The 20,768-nt window shown below is 33.6% G+C and overlaps 1 protein-coding gene and 1 long non-coding RNA gene across 3 annotated transcripts in view; one reads left to right on the forward strand and one right to left on the reverse strand.

The window, feature by feature from the left end:
- The window catches only part of efna4 (ephrin A4), a 52,815-nt gene extending 39,678 nt beyond the window's left edge, over window positions 1-13,137 (forward strand). Inside the window, exons 3-5 of the mRNA XM_082149597.1 lie at window positions 3,044-3,112; window positions 10,005-10,031; window positions 11,195-13,137. Of these exons, the coding sequence (XP_082005723.1) occupies window positions 3,044-3,112; window positions 10,005-10,031; window positions 11,195-11,292 (194 nt within the window). The 3' untranslated portion in view covers window positions 11,293-13,137. The remainder of the gene's footprint in view (window positions 1-3,043; window positions 3,113-10,004; window positions 10,032-11,194) is intronic.
- A 2,073-nt stretch (window positions 13,138-15,210) lies between these two features.
- On the reverse strand, window positions 15,211-18,240 carry LOC309483157. Of its 2 annotated transcripts, none has more exons than XR_014200501.1 (2): window positions 18,168-18,240; window positions 15,211-17,614 (listed from the first exon to the last, which is right to left on the reverse strand). It is a non-coding gene; the product is annotated as an uncharacterized lncRNA (long non-coding RNA). The 2 variants fall into 2 exon arrangements; XR_014200502.1 differs by having other exon boundaries at window positions 15,211-17,859.
- Between the last annotated feature and the right edge of the window lie 2,528 nt (window positions 18,241-20,768).

Here is a 20,768-nt window from a genome sequence, read left to right on the forward strand (position 1 = left end):
CATACAAGAGCATTTGAGGGTGAAACAGAAGAAATAACTACTAAAGAGTCCTGCTTTTAATACAGGAAGTACCTTTAACACTGACCCTCTCATTGGCTGGATTCCTTTTAGATTGACAACATGGCTCAAGTTTTGCACAAACTTGTGAAGTTTATGCAGCTTGAGTGTGATCAAATGTGTGTCATTAAATCAACAGGACATGGGTCAATGACATGATTTTTATTTATTTATTTAAAATACATAAAATGTACATAAAATTAATACATTGGCTTAAAGATTCTGCTTCTATAATGAGCATGTTTTGCTTTCTGTATTTAAATTAATGTAACTTTTAACAAATAATCTTTTATTATTTCTTAAATTATAATAGAAATATATAAAATATTGTAACACTTTAGTTTAGGTCCAATTCTCACTATTAACTAGTTGCTTATTAGCATGCATATTACTAGGATATTGGCTGTTTATTACTACTTATAAAGCACATATTAATGCATTATTCTGCATGACCATATTCTATATCCCTTTAATCATACCCAATACCTAAACTGAACAACTACTAACTATTAATAAGCAATAATTAGGAGTTTGAGCCAAAAGTCATAGTTAATATTTTGATAATTGTGAGAATTGTACCCTAATCTACAGTGTGACCAAATATTATTTTAACAAAACTGTTTAAAAAATTTTGTCTGCTAAATCAATGGCATATGCTGCAATCAACATGCAGAAAGAAATAAGGAAACCTTATGATTGTTGAGGCGATCAAATTCTGAAATATCATGTGATGTGCCTCTCCGAAAACGTATAACTAATAATAATATTTTTAAGGTCTAAGGAAACTATATTTGCCGGTTTTTTTTCTTGACAATTACGCACGCCATTAGAATAATTAAATGTATACTTTTCTTGAAAATGATATAAAGGATTTTCAAAACCGTACGAAACCAACATAAACACAAAGAGTACATTTTCTAAGAACTTGGCACGTGTTTTAAACTAGATTTTTCTTTTGTTTATCGTGGACCCTATAGCAAATACTAAGACATTTTTCAATTAAACTTGCCCAAAAAAATAAGAAAAAGAGTAGCCCTTTCGCTAATGGTCTCAGACTTTTGCTTTGAAATCCAGAGTTCTAATGCCATGAACACATACCCATAAGATACGCCACAAATGCATATGGGGTTCAGAAAACCAAAACACACACCACACACTCATACAGCCCCGCTGGAGTCAGCCGTTCTCATTATATCGTCAATGTGAAATTACTGCGCATGCTAAATGGATGTATCTGCTGTTGTTAGACGTTCAGTTAAAAGCCTTTCTACGAGATGAAAATGGCCGCTGCTGTGGTGTGTGTTACTGAAATGGCTGTTATAGATTTATGGTTATGATTAAATGTGGAGCCAGAGACGCTCTTTAAAACGGCAGACCCACTCAAGCCTGAATTTAAGCGTCTACCTCAGACTTGCTGCTCAGATTCTGGGAAGAGATTCATAGCTTTATAGCTGTTATAACATGGCCTGATGCTAATGAGGTATGCATGGCATTATAGTACACACGCTGTGTTTCAGTGTGTTCATTTGTGTGTATGTGTACACGTTCATGTACATAAATTATGTCTGTGTGTACAAGTTAGACTTACCCTTCTTCATTTACATAGCATGCTAAAACACCAGAAGTTAGCAGTTAGAGTTATCATTTTAAAGATGCAGTGCGTATCTTTTCTTCCTTTTTGGTAAAAATTGGTTATATTTTTGCCAAATACATTAAGATGATATGCACTCATGAGATAAAAGCTCAGCAGTAGCCTAATAAAAGCTGTTTTATTTGACATGGATATGGTCGTCTTGTGGTGGCTGATATGTTATATATTAGACAATATATATTATTATACACTAATTTTACGCAATATATAATATTATACACTAATTTGACAAAAAAATAGGCCTTTTATTAAACCCTGTTTTCAAGTATAAATATGGTGATTATTATAGTTTTTGTTGAGTTGTTGATGATATTTAGAGCAAACTGATCTGTTTAAATGCAATGAAATACTGCCGCCCTAATTGTAATCCTGAATATTTTTTGAAAAAAGGATAATAAAATAATATCTTAAATAGTAAAAATGCAGTAACTACACATTTTGTCAAAATTGTGTTACGACTAAAATTGGGTCTCTTATGATCTGTCAGACAGGTTCAGCTCAACTTGATGAAAAAAATTACATCAAATGACATCCCAATTCAATCATAAAACTTTGAGGCCTTTTTTCAGATTCAGCGTTGGCGCGCACTGCATTTTGAACTACTTTTTCAAAAAGCTTCTTTGACTGCAGTTGAACTACTTTAAATGAATAGCTTGACAAGCTACAGTTTTGCGATTGCTGTAAATTAACATCATTATATGCTAGAAACCGACTTCCTAAAAGACTTTAAAAACAGACTCGGAGAACCTTTAATTTGCAGTCAAGAACAAAGCAAAAGTGTAGCGTGATGTAAATTACACACACATTATCAACAACATCCAGAATGTTTCATATTCAGAACAGCAACTTTCTTTTTTCCACTGAGGAAATGTTAGCCTGCGTTTGAGCGGTTTGATGCAACAATGTTGTGGAATTTTGCTCAAAACGAATAAATGCAGTCATGCTTGGATCACACTTACGAGATGAGCTGAAAGCAAATATGACCTCCAGGTGTGTAAATAATGTTGTAACGGTGTAATCATGTAAGTTTATGAAGTGTGAATGTTTGCACTGAGCCCATCTGACTGCATCAGAGTGTCCATCATTTGTGGAACGGCTCACATTCGGTCCTGCCGAGCTCAGCATTAACAAGCCCGTTACAGCTCCTGCTTGCGCTAATGGATTAGCCATTCCATCGGAGTCAAGCAGTCTTTTTATGGCCCAGGGTTATGTGTGTTATTTGTGTTTTGTGCGAGCAGTCTAAAGCATCGATTTGGTGGCAACAAATTTAGATTTCTCTTTCCCAGTGTCAAAGACATCAGTCTCCTGTTTTACTCTGTCTCTCTTTCCTTCCAGCACTATCCTCAGACGACGGACCCCCCCTCCCCTGTATGAAACTACGAGTCACTGTGTGCTGTCCACCAAGTAAGTACAGTCCTCTCTTCACCCCCTAGTTGTTTTTTTGTCCACACTTTTTTTCCTTGGGAAAAAAAAGCATGTCACCCCCCCACACACACCCTCTCACGCAATCAGACATGCCACTCTCTCTGCACGCAACCGCTCTCGCGCTTTCCCTGGCCCATCATTCCAATTTTTTCCGTCATTTTATTCTTTCTTTCTCAGCCACAATGTTTTAAGTGCAGAATAAAATAGTCAAATTAATGTTAAAGATTGTAATGTAGTAATTGTCTTGCTGTAAACTGCAGTCGCCTTCTGTTTTTGGGAAATAGCACGTTTATTTTACAATGACAAATTTATATATAGATATAGATATAGCTATGTGCAAAAATCATACTATATGTAGTAATAGTAATAATAAACAATAACAAATTTAAATGATAGTAAGCATTTATTTTAATAAAACAAAACGTTTTTGAAATTCTAATATTTTGTAGATAATAAAATACATTTGACTTTTTGTAAATTCGTGAATTTTACATATACATATATACACAACATTTATAATAAACATTAATTTGATTTTGTTGCAGTATTGTTTATCTCAAGTTTCAAAGCACTTTTTAAAATATTTATTATAATTTAAATTATTATAATTTAAATTAAAATATTTGTTAAATGTTTATATATACACTGTGTGTGTTTGTGTGTGTATATAAATATATATATTTTAAAAAAAGGAATTTATATGTGTATCTTTGTAGATTGTAAGAATAAATACTGCAATAAACTCTATTTAAAATGTAATTCTAAAATTCATTATAAATTTCATTTGACATTTTATTAAACGGTCTAATATATTAGTGGTGTCAAAACGATTAATAGCGGTGTGTGTGTCTGTGTATATATATACTGGTCATATACTGTATATATCTATACACATATACTGTGTATATATACAGTGTATATATGTGTGTGTGTGTAGTGTATACACAGAGACTACTAAATAATTTATATATATAATACACACACATATACACACATATTATGTAAACTTTTATGTTAGATGTGACTAATATATGTGTGTGTGTGTATATATAGCTTACATATATACACACACGAAGGAAAGAGGAAATATTATATTTTATTTATATATATATATATATATATATATATATATATATATATATATATATATATATATATATATATATATATAATTTCTGTTTGTTATAACATTATGTATGAAAGCTTATGTGCGTGTTACTGTGTGTGTGCGTGGAGCAAGGCTGGCTCTCAGACCCCTGCAGTAATGTTGACCTTCCGCTCGGCTTGGCTGATGCGGGATCAGCAGGGAATGTCGCCCAGTAAGAGTGGGAATGGCAGTCCAGTCCGTAAGCCGTCCGACCCAATTCCACCTTCTGCTTCACACACATGCACATACACGCACACACACTCAGAAGCTGTCTAACCCAATATCCAAGTCCTGCCCCGGCCCCAAACCTGCCTTCTGGCTTCTCACAGTTTCTCGAACTTTTCATGGAACTATTTGTCCAATTCAGCTGTGCAAAATGTTGTATGTTTCTTCCAGGTTAGTTTGACTGGAGATCAATGGCACTGTATTTAAATTTCTCAGTTGCTCAGTTAAGTGGGTAACCATTGCATTTGTTCCACAAAAAGTAAATCAAACAGAAACTCTGTTGTGAAATCAAATTCTTGAAGTCTTTAAGGAGATGCTTTGCTAAATTCTGAGTCTTGTATAACCTTCAATGAGAAATATCTAGTTTGCAGTTGGGGCAGAAAATGCTTGTGCAATTGATTTGAAATGTGTGTATGAGAAATATCTGTTGCAGAGAATGATCTGAGGTGCATGTGTTTATTTAAGGAGCAAATATTTGATAAGAGATAATGGAGTTGTTTGTTGTTTTGAGGTGGAAAAATATTTGACTAAAAAATGACTAACATTTACTTTACCCATGGAAGATGCTCTAATGAATGCGTGGAATGACAACTTTTCTTCCTCGTCTTTGCAAATTTCCCTCTTCTCATGCTCCCGCTTCAGATGCTCCATCTCTTTTATCCCTCTCTCTTTCCCTTTCTCTCTATCTATTTCCCTCTTTTTCTGTTCTCTGACCGAAACTAATCCAGACTAAACTGTAGCATCCCTGCTTCTCCCTCCCTCCATTTTTCTTTCTCCTCCTAGTGTGTAGCCTTTCCTGGAGTGGCACTAATCTTCCCCACTCTGTTTCTTTTAGTCTTTTCCTCCTCTCCCTCATTTTTATGATCTGTCGTTACCAGAGCAAAACTAATCAGAGTCTTATCCACTACACATTCACTGAGTTTCGTCTCTCTTCAAACCCTGTCCATTTCTGGAATTCTGCTCATCTTCTATTCCATCTGTCCCTTGCATCATGTTCCTGAATAATTATAGACACATCTATTTATATACAAATATATTCGACAATTCTTAAGCATTTTGTTTATTAACTGTGATTGACTGGCCAATTAACATAAGTATTCATTCTTGGGTCAGTGGAAAATGCAAATTTTCAGTTTTTGAGGGATTTTGAGTATGTTCAATAGGGATATGTGGTATATCGTATAATAAAATATAATTTTCTATAATTTAATAGATCATATTTTTTAAAATATATATTATCGTTTCTGCATAAATCGATTTTGGGTTGCTCTTATTATTATAAGCAGTTTGCTTTTTATCCTACAGCATATTTCATACCGTCTTCATGTATTCACTTTTATACAAACTACTTGTTTTAGTGTTTATTTTGTTTGAATTTTTTTTTAACAATGTATAAATTCTGCTAATCTGCATCAGCCATTTTATCTGTTGTCTAAAATAAGTGTTTTAAATTCAGCAATTTTGTGTGTGTATGTTATTTGCCTTTTTCTTGTCAACCCTTCCTGGCATCAGCGGGAATGTATTTAAGCTTTCTTTTCTGTAAGCCTAAAATTAACGGTTACACTTTACAATAAGGTTCGTTAGTTAACATTAGTTCACTACATTAGTTAGCATGAACTAATAATGAACTGCACGTATACAGTTAATTTCAACATTTACTAATACTAATAAAATCTTGTTAACATTAGTTAATGCAATGTGAACTAACATGAACTATCAATGAACGGATGCATACATGTACTTACCGTAGTAATAACAGTAAATTATGCATAATTACATGCAATAATCCTCAACCAAACCCTAACCCTATAGTAAGTGCATGTAGTTGCTTAATATTACTCAGTATTTAAATATATAATTACACTGTAACAATGACACCTTAAAATAAAGTGTAACCCAATGAACAGCTGTATTTTTATTAACTAATGTTAACAAAGATGAACAAATACAAATGGATTGTTTGGTAGGTCATATTAGTTAATACATTAACGTTAACTAATGAACATTATTTTAAAGTGTTACCAAATTAACCTTTAAAATTAATAACTGCACTTATTATCCTCCATTTGCTTTCAGATATTTCTGCATTCTCCACCACTTTTTCACTTTCAGCCCCTCCGTCTTTTCCGGCTACCTTCTTGCACACCTTTGCAACATTTTCCCCTGCACTGTTTTCCTCTGATCATTTGTATGTAAAGACGAATGAAAGGAGAAGTGTTTGACGGGACTTTGCACCAGGGCATGTTTTGCACAGCTGGTGTTTGTTCCTCCTGGTGGTGCCACGAACCGACTTTGGTTCCTTCCTGTGGCAGGTCTTTTATCTGACAGTCCTTGTTCGACAGAGGGTCCTGTCAGACCCAGGAGCGTTAGCCTCAGAACCAGAGCCGTGAAAACAACACTACATCCGCAGCCGCAGTCACTATGCACCAGCAGCAAGCTGTATTTAAAGTTCCATTAAGTAGAGCTCGTTTCGCTAGGTCATTTGAGCCTTAATGACCAGGCTCATGGGGAAACAGAACAAGCTAAGAACAGCACAGAGATCAGTAATACGAGAGAGAGTCGTGTCACAACTACAGATGCAACATGCTGTCTTTTGGAAGGTTGGTTAACTCTGTAAAATAAGCTTGCAATGTATTGAAATGTATGTAAATTATTAATATGTAGACATAACTGAACGTTGCGCTCATTATAGACCATGGCTGATTCTGCTTTTCATAGAGTGTAACAGTGAAATGTTTCCCCCATAACAGCAGCAGCGCAGTCTCATGCTCGAAGGATCCCCAATAGCTGCCACTGTGTCGCAGTTAAATCCATCCCCTCACTCGAATATCAATACTCATAAAATACAGCTTATGATGTTTAAACCTGGATTTTGGTAGCAAGACACAGCACTGAAATCATAAAAGTGCAACCAAAACAACAAACTCGCCAATATTCTGTCTTTATGGAGCGGCGTCTGGTGGAAAACAGCTCCTGGATGCCCTCGTCTTTCATCCTATTCACTTTGCTCCGTTCCTTGCTCTTACTCGGGGCAACTTGTCAAAACATTAATTCTTCTGTTGTTTTTTTTTCCCCTCCTTTCCCTCATTCAGCGTCTTACTCAGTCCTTCTGTCCCCCGCTGTGAAAAACCATTTCAGTCAGTTCTACTTTCTCTCTAATTGATCCCTGTCTTTTTCGAAACTTTTTAACTCGCTCGTTCCTGCTGTGAGCACACCATTTCCTTTTCCAGTTTCTGTCCGTTTCTCAATCTTTTTAATTGTTTTAAAAAGCTGAAACCCTGTCCGTTTTGCACTGCCCACCTCAGTGGATACCTCGTCCTCCCCCTTTTATTCACCTCTCTCGCCTTGTTAGTTTTGTCATTCACCAGAGCGTTTTTCCAAAGCGCGAAGAGGAAAAAAACATTTTAATTCGGTGCCTTTACACAAGTGTAGTTTGTCCCTGCAGTGACCGCTTGTTCGGAAAATATCAACAAGAAAAAATACGGTTACATTTTCGGAATGTTAGCCGTATTTTTCCGTTTTGCCAGAACATGTAAAATTGAAGAAAGGAATGAAGCAGGGAAGCCTTCTTTTTCGTCCTTTGCTCCCTCTCGGCTGTTTTCCATCTCTTGCATCCTTTGCATGGTCGTTCTCTGCATCATGTCATGGCATCCATGTTTTATGCAAGGAAAGCGTAACTGCAGCCATTTTGTGCTTGAAAACAAAAAACTGCCATTTTGTTGAAGCAAACATTTTAATTTCAGTAAGAGAGAAGAATAAATAGTTTGAAATTGGTCACTATAATTATCTTTTCTTCTTTTTTTCTCTTTTTAGTTTAAATGTTAGGTTCCTCTTCTATTTAAAATGACACGCATACTGGCATAAAGCTATTTTATGTACACTTATATTCCTTATAATGGTAATCCAACATGGTAATGGTAATTATAAAACATAAGAAAATTTTCATAATAATATAATTTCTTATTCATTATTCATCTTATTCATCCTGGTTTTATTTAATGCCTGATTAAGGTCTTGTTTTATTATATTCCTAAATTTACCATTACCTTATAAATGAAGGCATATTTTGTATTTGTTCATTTTTATTTTATACTTATGATATGCATATGTTTTATTAGATTTCATTAAATAAGTTTATTATCATTATGTTTGAATGTTGTAATATATGGTTTAATTGAGATCCCACATGGTTTTTCTAAATCAATTTGCACTGTTTAATGTGTGTTTGTAAAAAAAAAAAAAAAAAAAAAAAATTGTCAAAACAATTAGTTATGAATCCGAAACTTAATTTGATTTTTTTTTTTCATGCTTTCCAGTTTTCTAAGATTTGACGTGGAAAGATTCATGTGGAAAAATTTTATACAAAGAACATGTTACATATACATTAATTAGTGTTTCATTGTACATGCATTGTGTTTATAAATATTGTTTAAAAAATGTACTTTACTTATAACTTACTGTGACTTATGTCTCCATTGTTTTGATGTTAATTAATCTTTTGTCTAATTTCATGACTGTCTTTATCAGAGGAAGATATATTCAAAAGAAGTCTTTCATTAGGATTTTATCTCTCTGTTTGGTCAAGTGTTGAGGGGTAAAGTTAAAATAACTTTAATGTGTGTTACCTTGATTTTGTTTCATGTTCTTATACATGCAGTTTGACCAGATTAACTGGAAAAAAAAATGTTAACATTATGTCTACTACTTTCTATAGTTTCCTGTTGAGTCTACTTTCCTCCACATCTGCTCTCTCTCTCTCTCTCTCTCTCTCTCTCTCTCTCTCTCTCTCTCTCTCTCTCTCTCTCTCTCTCTCTCTCTCTCTCTCTCTCTTCCTCTCTCTTCATCTTTTCTCCATTATGTTTCTCAGTCTGACCCCCTGTTGAGAGAGTGACACTCAGACACAAACTCACTCCCTCCCTCTTTCCCACTTTCGTCTCTTTCCTTTTGGCGTCTGACCTTCTTTCAGGCTCTCGCCTTGCCTGTGCGTTCTCCCTCTGCTTTTCTCACACTTCCACCTCTCGTCTTTTCTCTTCTCTGTCTTCTCCTGTGTTTCGCTCCATCACTCTATCTTTGTTGCTTTTGTGGCCCTTCTCTGTTCAGTCTTGTATCTCTTGCTCCTTTTCCCCCTCTAAATCTTTCCTTTTTCACGGTTCTTTCTCTTGTTCATCCTTCCAGTCCACTTTTTTGTTTCTTGCAGAATCTTTCATCTCCTTCCACCTTCATTTTTTTCCACTATCTTTCTGTGTGCGACCTTTAAAGAGAATTTGCATTGAGGATGTATTTTGGGTTGCGCAGCCGTTAGTAATTTTTCAGTATGTTTCTGCCTGAGTAATGGTGGATGTGTCTCTATGTTCGGTTTTCTCCTCATTTGTTTTCAAGAACGATGTTCCAAGTTGTAGTTCTTCAAAAAAAATAAAAAAAAATAATAATAATTAGAAAGCACTAACACCTCACATGTCTCTCTCTCTTTTTCTCTCTCCCTCTCTTTTTATCCTCTAGCAACAGCTGGATCATCAAGACAAGAAGGTTTGTGTTTATTGCCATATACACCTTACTTCTCAAGTCCCTTGGTTCATTGTGTAATATTAAATTATACATGAAAAACAAATATGCTATATACTTTATATATATTTTTTGTAATATTTGACATTTTTTGTAATATATTATACTTAGTTTTTATTTAGCCTATAAAAATTCTAAACATATAGATTTATATATTATTAATATATATATATATATATATATATATATATATATATATATATATATATATATATATATATATATATATATATATATATATATATTGTCATATATATTTATATATTTATATTAATCATGTCCCAGTTACACTTATTCATTGTCATTTTTCCTGGTAAAATAAACATTACTTTACATAACATCAAAAAATAGAAAAAAAATCAAATTAAAGCAAATACAATTCTATCTTGTATTTATACATTAGCAATGTAAGTAATGTTTTATTTATTAAAACCAAGTATAAATCTGAGTGTTTAAGCATTTTTACATTTATTCCAAATCAATAACCGAAGGCAGTAACAATTTAAACAATGTATTTTATTTGTGAACTGATGTTCAGCTGTTCTTTTTAATAGTCAACTTATTTTCATCAGTTATTAAGCTCGGTAAACACTGATCACAGACACGAAGGTGTACCTTTAATTTCACCAAGCTGATTGTGACTACTCACTAAATAAAAACACACAAAAATAAAAACACACAGTATGAATTTCAAAATTGTGAAATGAATTAACAGCTTTTTGTGGTCATGTCACACCAGGAAAAAAAAAATCTAATTATAATTTGTAAAATTTAATTGTATTTTTTTGTGTTTATATTATTTAAAATATTTATTCGGTTTTTATAACCATAAACCAAATCAGCACTGTTTTTATACATCTAAAACTGCATTGAATGGTGTTAGGAGCCGTAAAAGGGACCAGATGTTCCTCACCCCTGTGCAAGATGATGATGTGGATGCTAAAATAGGCAAAAACTATTAAAAATCCAACATACAGATAGGTTTACAAAATCTTAAATGGGGGATTTGGTGCTGATATACCATGCATCCCAAATATTTGTGCAAACATGTGTGTGTTGTGTTTATTTATGTATGTGTATATATTTAAATTTATGTGTTTGTCTGTTTACTTTTTTGATTATTATAGCCACAGAGAAGCCATCACGCAGCAGTGCTGTCCATCCTGTGACAATCAGACGACTTTCTCTCCTCCTCATCCCCCTCTTCTTGCCTTATTTCCTCTAATATCTCTTCTAAAAGCATAAAACCTAAAAACAAATGCTCTGTTTCGGCATATATTCCGCCATAACAGTTTGCATTACAGTAAATGCGTGTTCTACATCTGTGGATTACACACACACACACACACACACACACACACACACACACACACACACACACACACACACACACACACACACACACACAGACTCTCTCTCTCTCTCTTTCTCATACTCCTTTGCTCTGTCATTTTTGTCACGCTATTAATCTCCATCCCTCCGTTTCCTTTCTGGCAGTCTCTCCGTCCTCTCACAGTGGTCCTTACTGCTGTCCGCTCTAATAAAAGTTCACTCTGGAACAGAGCGACACTAATCTACCTTCAAAGAGCTTATCTTACTGTTCATTTTCTTTTAATCCATCTGTCTTTAAGAGTCAGACATTCCTTTACAAGCCTCTGCTCTCCCCCTCTCCTCTGTCCTACTGTACAACAAACTGAGCCAAAGACGAGGAGGAGGATGAAGCTCCCCGGTCCTGCTGTTTGTACTACTGACTGAAAGATCAGGGACAGAGTGACCATTCATATGTGCGATCACTAACAGATCCAGTGATCAATAGCTGGAAAAAAAATATTTTTGTATTTTTGTATTTTTTTTTTTTTCTCGTATTAAAAAAACAAAAAAACATTGAAGCCAAAGCCAGACCACAGCATTTAAAAAATATTTTGCTGTATTGACTTTATGCATCCTGGCAGAACTTTGGAATTGCCTGGAATATCCTGGATTTTTTTGTATCTTGAATTTATGTTCGGAATCGTGTGCGATTCATTCTCGCATATGCGTATGCTGACTAAGTGACACGTGGAAAACACCGGAAACTAAAGAACTACTTCCGGTTCATCTTTTGTGGGATGTGTGTGGTAAATCACCTCCAAGTATGGACTCTTCTGATTGGTCTGCATGTTTCTTAACTCTCTGTAAGTGTGAAAGCTGTTGGATGTTTCATTTGGCACTTAATCAAATCACTTTCCTTCTTCCTTTCCCCCGCTCACATAATTACTTGTGGGTATGTGAATTATGTATAATGAAAGTGTTCACTTTAAACTTAATGAGGGAATATGCAAACTTTTTTTTTCTTTTTTTTTTTTTTTTTTGTTAGTCTGAAATAATGCATTGATTATAGAGAAAACAGTATGCTGAGTATTGTTTAATTTTTGTTTAAATATTTGTATCCGTTTTTTAGGGGGGAGAGGGTTTTTTAAGATATTTTTTTACTAGACTTTTAATTTGAACAGTGAATTATTAGTTTTAGCAGGAAAATAAGAAAGACTATTCTTTAGATGCTTGTATTCAGGATAAAACAATTGCTATTTAAAGAGATCAAGAAAAATAGCCCAAATAAAAAAAATGGAAAATGTTTATATTTAAATATTTCAAATGCATATTTTTTTTGTTTATTTGTTACTTTGTTTTTTAAATAATTATTGTTTGAAATTAATATTTTTAACTTGTAATTCAGTTATAATAGTGAAGCAATTGTGCCCCCTTTTTAAATTCCAGAATCTAAATCCATATTCTGTGTGAATGAGAAATGTTTTGTTTCTGTTTCTCTCTCTCTCTTTCATTTCTGATGTTTTCTGTTCATTTTAGATTTTCAGATGCAAATACAGTTTGCCAAAACAGAACAATCAGTTTACAACTTTTTTTTTTGTTTGTTTCTTTGTTTTACATGGTATGTAGGTATATTGTTTATTTGTAATTTGAATGTTTCACATTTTTGTGAAGTGGTCAGCTTCTTCTGTGAAGAACTTTTGTCAGCTATTTTTCTACAGAAAAATTAGCTACAGAAATAAATAATAATGCCTTTCAAACATTACAGTCTCTGTTTTTTAGAGTGTACATTCCAGTTATTTGAAGATGATCTGGAGCCAGTTATACAAGAACTATTAGGAAACTCAGCTACCATTTTTTTATTAATTTTTATTATAATAATTATGTGTAGCAACGTATATTTACATGTTTTAGGAATTTAAATAATTCTCATCATTTAATTAAGAATTAAATTATTTTTATTCTTTGAGGGAGCGGATTAATTTCAGCGATTAACATGTTATATATTTATACCTTAAAATGAAACATTTATCATTTTAACTATACTTAAAAAAAAAAAGTTGACATTCAGGTCTGTTTGTCTCCTCTAGATGGCATCTGTTCCTCACTGAGACACAGAAACTCTGTTTATGAAACTCTGTTTATGGATAGTCACAGAGAAGAGAAGGTGTGTGGTGTTATGAGTCACCATGAATCATTCTCACAAGAGCCACCGGAACAAAAAAAACACTGTCAAGACCAGAGGCAGTGTTTTACCCAGCCATAATATGCAATTAGGTATTTTTAAGTAAAAGGTAAAAAAAAAAAAAAAATACACATTTAATAGTGTGACCATCATCATCATCATGGAAGCAAACTGTTAAACTTTAAAAATTAGAAGTATAAATAAATTCTTCAGTGTTGCTGTGATCTCTATACCTTTTTGTGTCTCAGGACCTCATTCCACCCAAACTAACACCCCTTTTTGGAGTAAGGTTCCCACATCTTTATTATTACTAAACCTTTCTTTTATGAATACACTGTAAAAAAAAAAAAAAAAAATCGCTGCCTTAAATTAGGTACAATAAACATGGATGTTTCAGTAATTAAACTGACTTAAAAAAATGGTTGAATCTTGAAACTTCTTTAAAAAGTTGAAAATTGCGTAACTTATTTTGATGCGTTAAAGTATAACTTATTGTCATAACTAATTGATCATATCATTTTTATTATTAGGGTCAGTACTGTTCAGTTAAACTGTTAAACTGTAAAAATGTACTACAGTGTACGTGTAATTATATAGATCTCCATGCTTATTCATTTCATGAGCACATTAATTTCAAATATGTTATTTCATATGTAAACAAGTACTGTCACAGCATGTCTGCTATTTGTTCAGACAAATGAATAATGAAAAATACTGCAATGATTATAGAATAAATATGCTGAGTATTGTTTAATTTTTGTTTAAATATTTGTATCAGTTTTTTAAGATATTTTATTTTCTAGACTTTTAACAGTGAATTAGTAGGAAAATAAGAAAGACTTCTTTAGTGTACAATGTACGTGTAATTATAGATCTCCATGCTTATTAATGACTGGTATTATTTGTCTGTGTTGGTGCATCAGTATGTTTTATGTTGTTACTATGATTGACTTCACCTTGAATATGGCTTTTTGATTAAGTAATTTTGAAGCAAATATTTTATCAAAGAGATCATGCAACAAATATAGAACAGGATTCATTGTTTCTGCACTTATATTTAAAACTTTATTTTAATTGTTCAATCGCTTTACAACAATTGTTTTAAACATTGGTTGTGTGTTTTGTGGTTATGGGTCAATGACTAAGGTGGACTAAGATGGTAAAAAGAATAAATATTTTAAAAACAAGTTCTAGAAATGTATTTTTCACATTCAATTTATTTTCATAATAAAAAATTAAATAAATAAAAGGTTCTATGAAACTTTTGGTTTACAGTACTGACCCTAATAATACGAAGCGGGTTAACCATCAAATAAAATAACTGAAAATGCTTTAGAAAAAGTTTTGAATGCAGTGCTATGAAAGCTATTTTTATGCAGAATGTCATTAGATCCTGTTCACAATAGTCAATACACATTAGGACAATAAATGCAACTAAATGCAACCAAAAGTTTATGGACAGATAAGATGTGTTTCTTAGCAAACGTGACAATCTTGTGTTTTTCTTGGTGAGCAATGGTTTTTAGAAGTATCCTGATTTCTGTGGCTCCTTTCTATACAGCTGTGGTCAGAATTATTGGTACCCCTGGTAAATAACGATCAAATATACATGGCTGTAAAAATAAATCTGCGTTGTTTATCCTTTTGATCTTTCTTTTTTTTTATCGCAAGTTTTAAAAAACTTGTTGACCACAATTATTGGCAGTATTACTACTACTTATACACTTGAGGTATATGCTGTTAAATGACAAACAGTATTAAATACCAACACTGTATGCATAAATGTCTTCACTTTAATACAAGTTAAAGCAAAATAAAGCTAAAGCACAATAAATAAATAAAGCACAATGTACAATATACAGTACAACTTAGAATCATATACAGTGGATATTAAAAAGTACACACCCCTGTTAAAACAGTTTGGTTTTGTGATGTAAGAAAGAAAGAAAAATATATCAAATCAGAACTTTTTCACCTTTAATGTGTAATTACGATGTATGCAATGCCACTAATACATTTTTGTAGAATATAAACAAGTTTTTAAGACATTTAAATGACTAACCCCCTGGTTTCACAGACGGAGTTTTAGCTAGTTCCAGACTAAAATGCATGTTTGAGCTGTTTTAACTGAACGCAACTTGCTGACATAAATATATCAGTGCCATTGTTTTGTCTCAAAATGCACACCAGTAATGGTTTTTTTCTAAGGCGCGTTTATAAAAAGCTACTTAAATGCCCTTATTGAAATAATCCTTGCTTAATCTAAGCCCTGTCTGTGAAACCAGGCCTTAATGTAATAGCTTATTTTACATAAATCTATTATTACATTTTGTGCAACCATCCATCCCATGTTTCATCTCACTTCATTCCTGTTCTGGAAGATTATATAACATTAAATTGTCGTGCAGGTTTCATGCACAGCATTACTCACAGATATAGCATTTTATGAGTTTTAATGCTTTCTCCTTTTCCAAACCGGTCCTATTTTTGGTAAAAGAGAAATCCCTGATTGCATTTGAAATTTGTAAATGTTTCGATTTAGAATGAGATACTGGTTAGCATGCATGTAGATAGTAATGCATTTTCTATGATGGCATACATCAACCACAGATTCTTTCAAATCTTTCTTTAGGACACAGGCTAGATGTTTCAGAGCCACTGTCAGAAGAGTTGGTGTAAGTGGGCAGCCTTCTCTGAGCTCTTTATACTGGCCTGTGCTTGGAAGCAGCTTTCCCACAATCTTGAAATCGCGTGGGGGTGATGGATGGATGGGCTTCAGAGATTTCAAAGATTGTGTTAAAAAATCTCTTTTGATTTTTTTGGGAATGCTGCGAAAGCTAACAATGATGAAGAGTTTGCAACTCATTTTCATTGTTTTGCTTTTGAATGAGGGCTGAAGAAATTTTTCCACTCGCCTAAGAAGTATTGTGGCAAGTATCATGTACTCTCCTCTAAAGTGGTACCTTCCGTTTTCTTTCACACTGTCAGTGAAGCCCTCTGGAATTCCTTCTCTAATCATTTGGTTAAAACGCTCTTTAAGTTCTTGAGATTTTTGCTCTTTGTAAATCTTTAATGTTTGCACATTTTCTCCAAGTGGGGTTTCATATTCTACAAGTGACATTAACGCTTTCAAAACTTCAGCTTCACAAATTTCACCTGGTCTCCTCTTATAAGGCCTCTTTGTAGTGAGCGTACTCTTTAGGCCACTAGAACATGCTTTTGGGTCATTTGAGAGAACCGTTGCAGAGTTATCTGGTTTTGGCAAACACAGACTCAGAACTACAGGTTGGTGATCTGAAATATAATGCCTTTGAACCTTTGAGATTTCACAGCTCTCAGCAAGCCACACATCATTCCGTGGCATGAAGACCATGTCTAGTCTTGATGCACCCCTCTTCTTCTTCGTTTTCTTCTGACCTGATGTTTTTTTGATTTGGTGTTTGGATGTTTTCCATGGAAAACGAGTGAATGAATCTCTCTCATAAGGACTGTTTTGTCCCCATACGTCCACAAGCATTAAAGATGAGATGAACTCCTCAAGATAAGGTCTAAGGGGCTCTGTATTTCCAGTTGGAAACTCCCGGTCAAGATCTGTGTTTAGAACAGTATTAAAATCTCCTGCAACTATCAAAACACCTTTGGCAGTCTGACAAAGATATTCAGAAAGGCACTGCAAGACCTTGTGTTCTTTTGCATGGTTAGAATACATTAACTAGAGTGAAGCATTTATCGTATAATTTGCAGATAAGTACAATGTAGCTGCCTGTGGGGTCCACATCATGTTTTATATACTCAAAAGGCAAATAATTTTTGATCAATATCGCAACACCTTTGCTACGTGGATGATGAACACTGTAAAAAGCTCTCCAACCGCGAATGTCTTCAACATGTCTAACATTCTTGATACCTATATGTGTCTCTTGAAGAAATGCAACAGATGCTTGTTGTTCATTGAGCCATTGACCAATCATTTCTTTTTTCTGTTGGACATCGGCAGTGTCTCTAATTCCACAAGTGTTCCATGTGATGAGTTTCAAAGATTCGCCCATAGTTTCTAGATGAAAAAAAGAAAAGAAAATGACATTTCTTTGTTAAATTTACATATACCAGATTGAAGCATTTCCCATAGTATTTCATCTGAAATATAATTTCCAACCACATATGTTTATGACATGTTCAGCATTTTTTCATTTTAAATGCAGCTCTTGAAGAAATTGTTTAGTACGTTTTTTTCATGGGTGTTTGATGTGACAAAATTCGTCAAAAAAGTTTTTTCCAGGCATTCTCACCAGTCAACTGCTATAGATGAATAGAAAAAAAACGTTAAAACTCACTAAACAGTAAAACTTGATATTAAAAGTTCACAATAAACGGTTCATTTCAGCACTATAATGTCTAATGCGCTGTGTTCCCATTTGAGATGATAAAATGTAAACTAATCTTTTAATAATTGAAGCATAGGATGTACAGAGAATTTTAAACCAATTTTAACAGTTTGGGTACGCTTTTCAATTTTACCTCAATTATCAAACAAATTCTAGATATTCTATATAATCTCTATTAATTTGTCTATAAATAAACACATTATAAAACATTATCAAACTCACCTTTTTGATGTTTGGAGGTTGTGAGAAACTCAAGATTATTTTTAGAAGTATGATGTTGTACGATGTCAGTTGCTGTCAAGAGTCAGTGATTTTTCATTCTCATTCACCTTTCAATATTTATATATAGTATCTGCTGACACTCCTTGATGAAAGTTACATGAGTCATTCTGAACATGTGATCTTGATAAAGTGAAAAGGTGTGACGCTCTGAAATTCTGCATCATGGTTTGAATGTGTGGACACAATACACATTCAATAATAGATACTGTATATTCCACTCATTTCAGTAATTAAGAAGAGATTGATAGAGAGAATGTGTTGGATTTATGAATGCTTAAAACGCATTTTTATTCTTTATCTTTTGGAAACCTGTAATTATTGTTGTTGTTGTGTGTTTTTGTGGGGGGTTTTTTGATAGTGTAGACCTGCTTTGTACTATGTACAGCACTTTGGATCAATCTATATTGTGTTTAAATGTGCTTTATAAATAAATGTTGTTGTTGTTGTTGTTGTATGAATGTCAGAATAAGAGCAATGCATTATTAACATTGACTTCATTAACTAAAACTCATTCAACATTTGAACCTCTATTTGGGCCATTCTACAGAATTGGTTCAAAGTCAGAGTTGGAAACGTCTTGGAAATTTTTTTTTTTCACAAATTTTGTATGTATGCAAATTGTATAATATCCAAGGTACACATTTCTAGTAATTGTGCAGTTAATTTTCATATTGTATTTTCAGAAAGATTTGCCATATTTTTCCTCTCCCCAAATTTGTCACTACCGAAACACAATAATAAATAATTGTTCTTTTTTGCTATTTAAAAAAAAGGTTGTCACAGGTAAATCAATAACAATTACAATTTTAACAATGTCAAGTGTAATCTATAAGATTTGTTGTATTTTGAATCCAATTTTCTTTTGTAAAAGGCATTAAGTTAATCATACTGATCTCAAAGTTAAGCATTCATTAGTTTGAATATACATTGAACCAAACACTATAATAACATCTTAGTTGATAATTCGATATACTTTATTTTAGACAAAACATGAATGTTTCTTTCGTGACGGCACATTTTCGGTAGTGACAGTAATTTTTTGGTAGTGACCACATCACATTACAGAATTTTAACTCGCATACTAAAACACTACTAAAACATATAGTGTAAGAATTGAGAAATTAGAAAATGCCCGGGCAGTCTGGTTGAGGAACGACCACTCCCCGAGAGGACAAAGGACCTTTCTCCAAATTAACATATGACTCTCAGAAACTAGCATCCCCGAGTCAATCACCTCCCCCATGTTGTCTCTCTCTCACACCCAGATCAACAGATATTCACCCAAAAATCTATATGGTTTAATGTGAATAATTATCATACAGTATTATACATGTTTGGTATCACTTGAAATGTCTCAGTGTGACTGTTACAAATGTCTCATTCCCAAAGAAGTAAACCAAAAGGTAATAAAGTTCTTAAGAGTTTAGAGGTAACTTGCACACAGAGGAGGGTGTGTCTTCCAGGCAAATGGCATCCTGCTCCCAAAAGGTGTCAACTCTGAATGGAAATTTCCATTGTTAGCAAATGTTTGTGAAAGAAGTTTCTGTCTATATAAAGAAATGCAACAAGAGGCTCAGGGCGATTTGTAATGAGATTGGCATATTATGCTGAGTGTCTGAAAGATCATGTATCAGCATCATGTATTTCTTGAGTCAGGTACCTCTTGGACTACTCATCTCTGAGCATTTGATGTTATTGTTTTGATTATATTTGAACTGATTATGAAATTGGCATGATACATTTACCTGACATAATAAATTGTTACATTTGATTTTATTCTGAATTACTCTGAAATTATTTTCTAGATTAAGTGAAGACTTATGTTTTCGCAAATCTGCGTCCAGGGTAGATCCCTAGATCTACTAGATCCCAGTTTAGATGGAGCGTGAGGCACATCTGGTAGAATTCTAGATTCCTGACTAACTGCGTGATTTTAACTAAGTTGTTATGCAGTCGCCAATAGGGGGCTAGATAAAAATACTATAAAGGTAATAGCAAGCGTTAAAGCAGCATTATCAATGTACTTGTCATAACCTCTGGTTATTGTTCAGGCTTTAACCAAGTTGTTATATGGGCGACTGTAGGGGGCTACATGGGTACTTTTTAACAATAGCAAGCGTGTATGCGCAGCATTGCTGAACTGCCTTAACCTCTGGTTATCTGACTGGCGCGTTTGTGATCGTGAGATCCGCGTAAACGGCTGGCGTGAGACTCTCTGAGTGACATAGCTTCCTAATGAACGTGTAAAATATAAAGGAAAGAGTTAAATAGAACAATCAAATGTATTACTATACTATTATATAATTGACCAATAACCAATTGGCAATCTAACCTAAATTCAAGGTCTTTATAAAATGGAGTCAGATAAAAGCTTGAATGGAATTAAATTATTTTGCCACGCGGAAAGACAGTAACGCGCAGACCTTCACCCGTTCTATTGGAAACCGCCGTGGACCACTTGCATTGAGCTTCGTGACGCACTTCCGTTTGGAAATAGTACGTCTCACTTATTTCCGGTTATGTTTACTTTCAGTGTAGGCT

Source organism: Leuciscus leuciscus, assembly GCF_965113295.1.
Source record: "Leuciscus leuciscus genome assembly, chromosome: 20".
Lineage (NCBI taxonomy): Eukaryota > Metazoa > Chordata > Actinopteri > Cypriniformes > Leuciscidae > Leuciscus > Leuciscus leuciscus.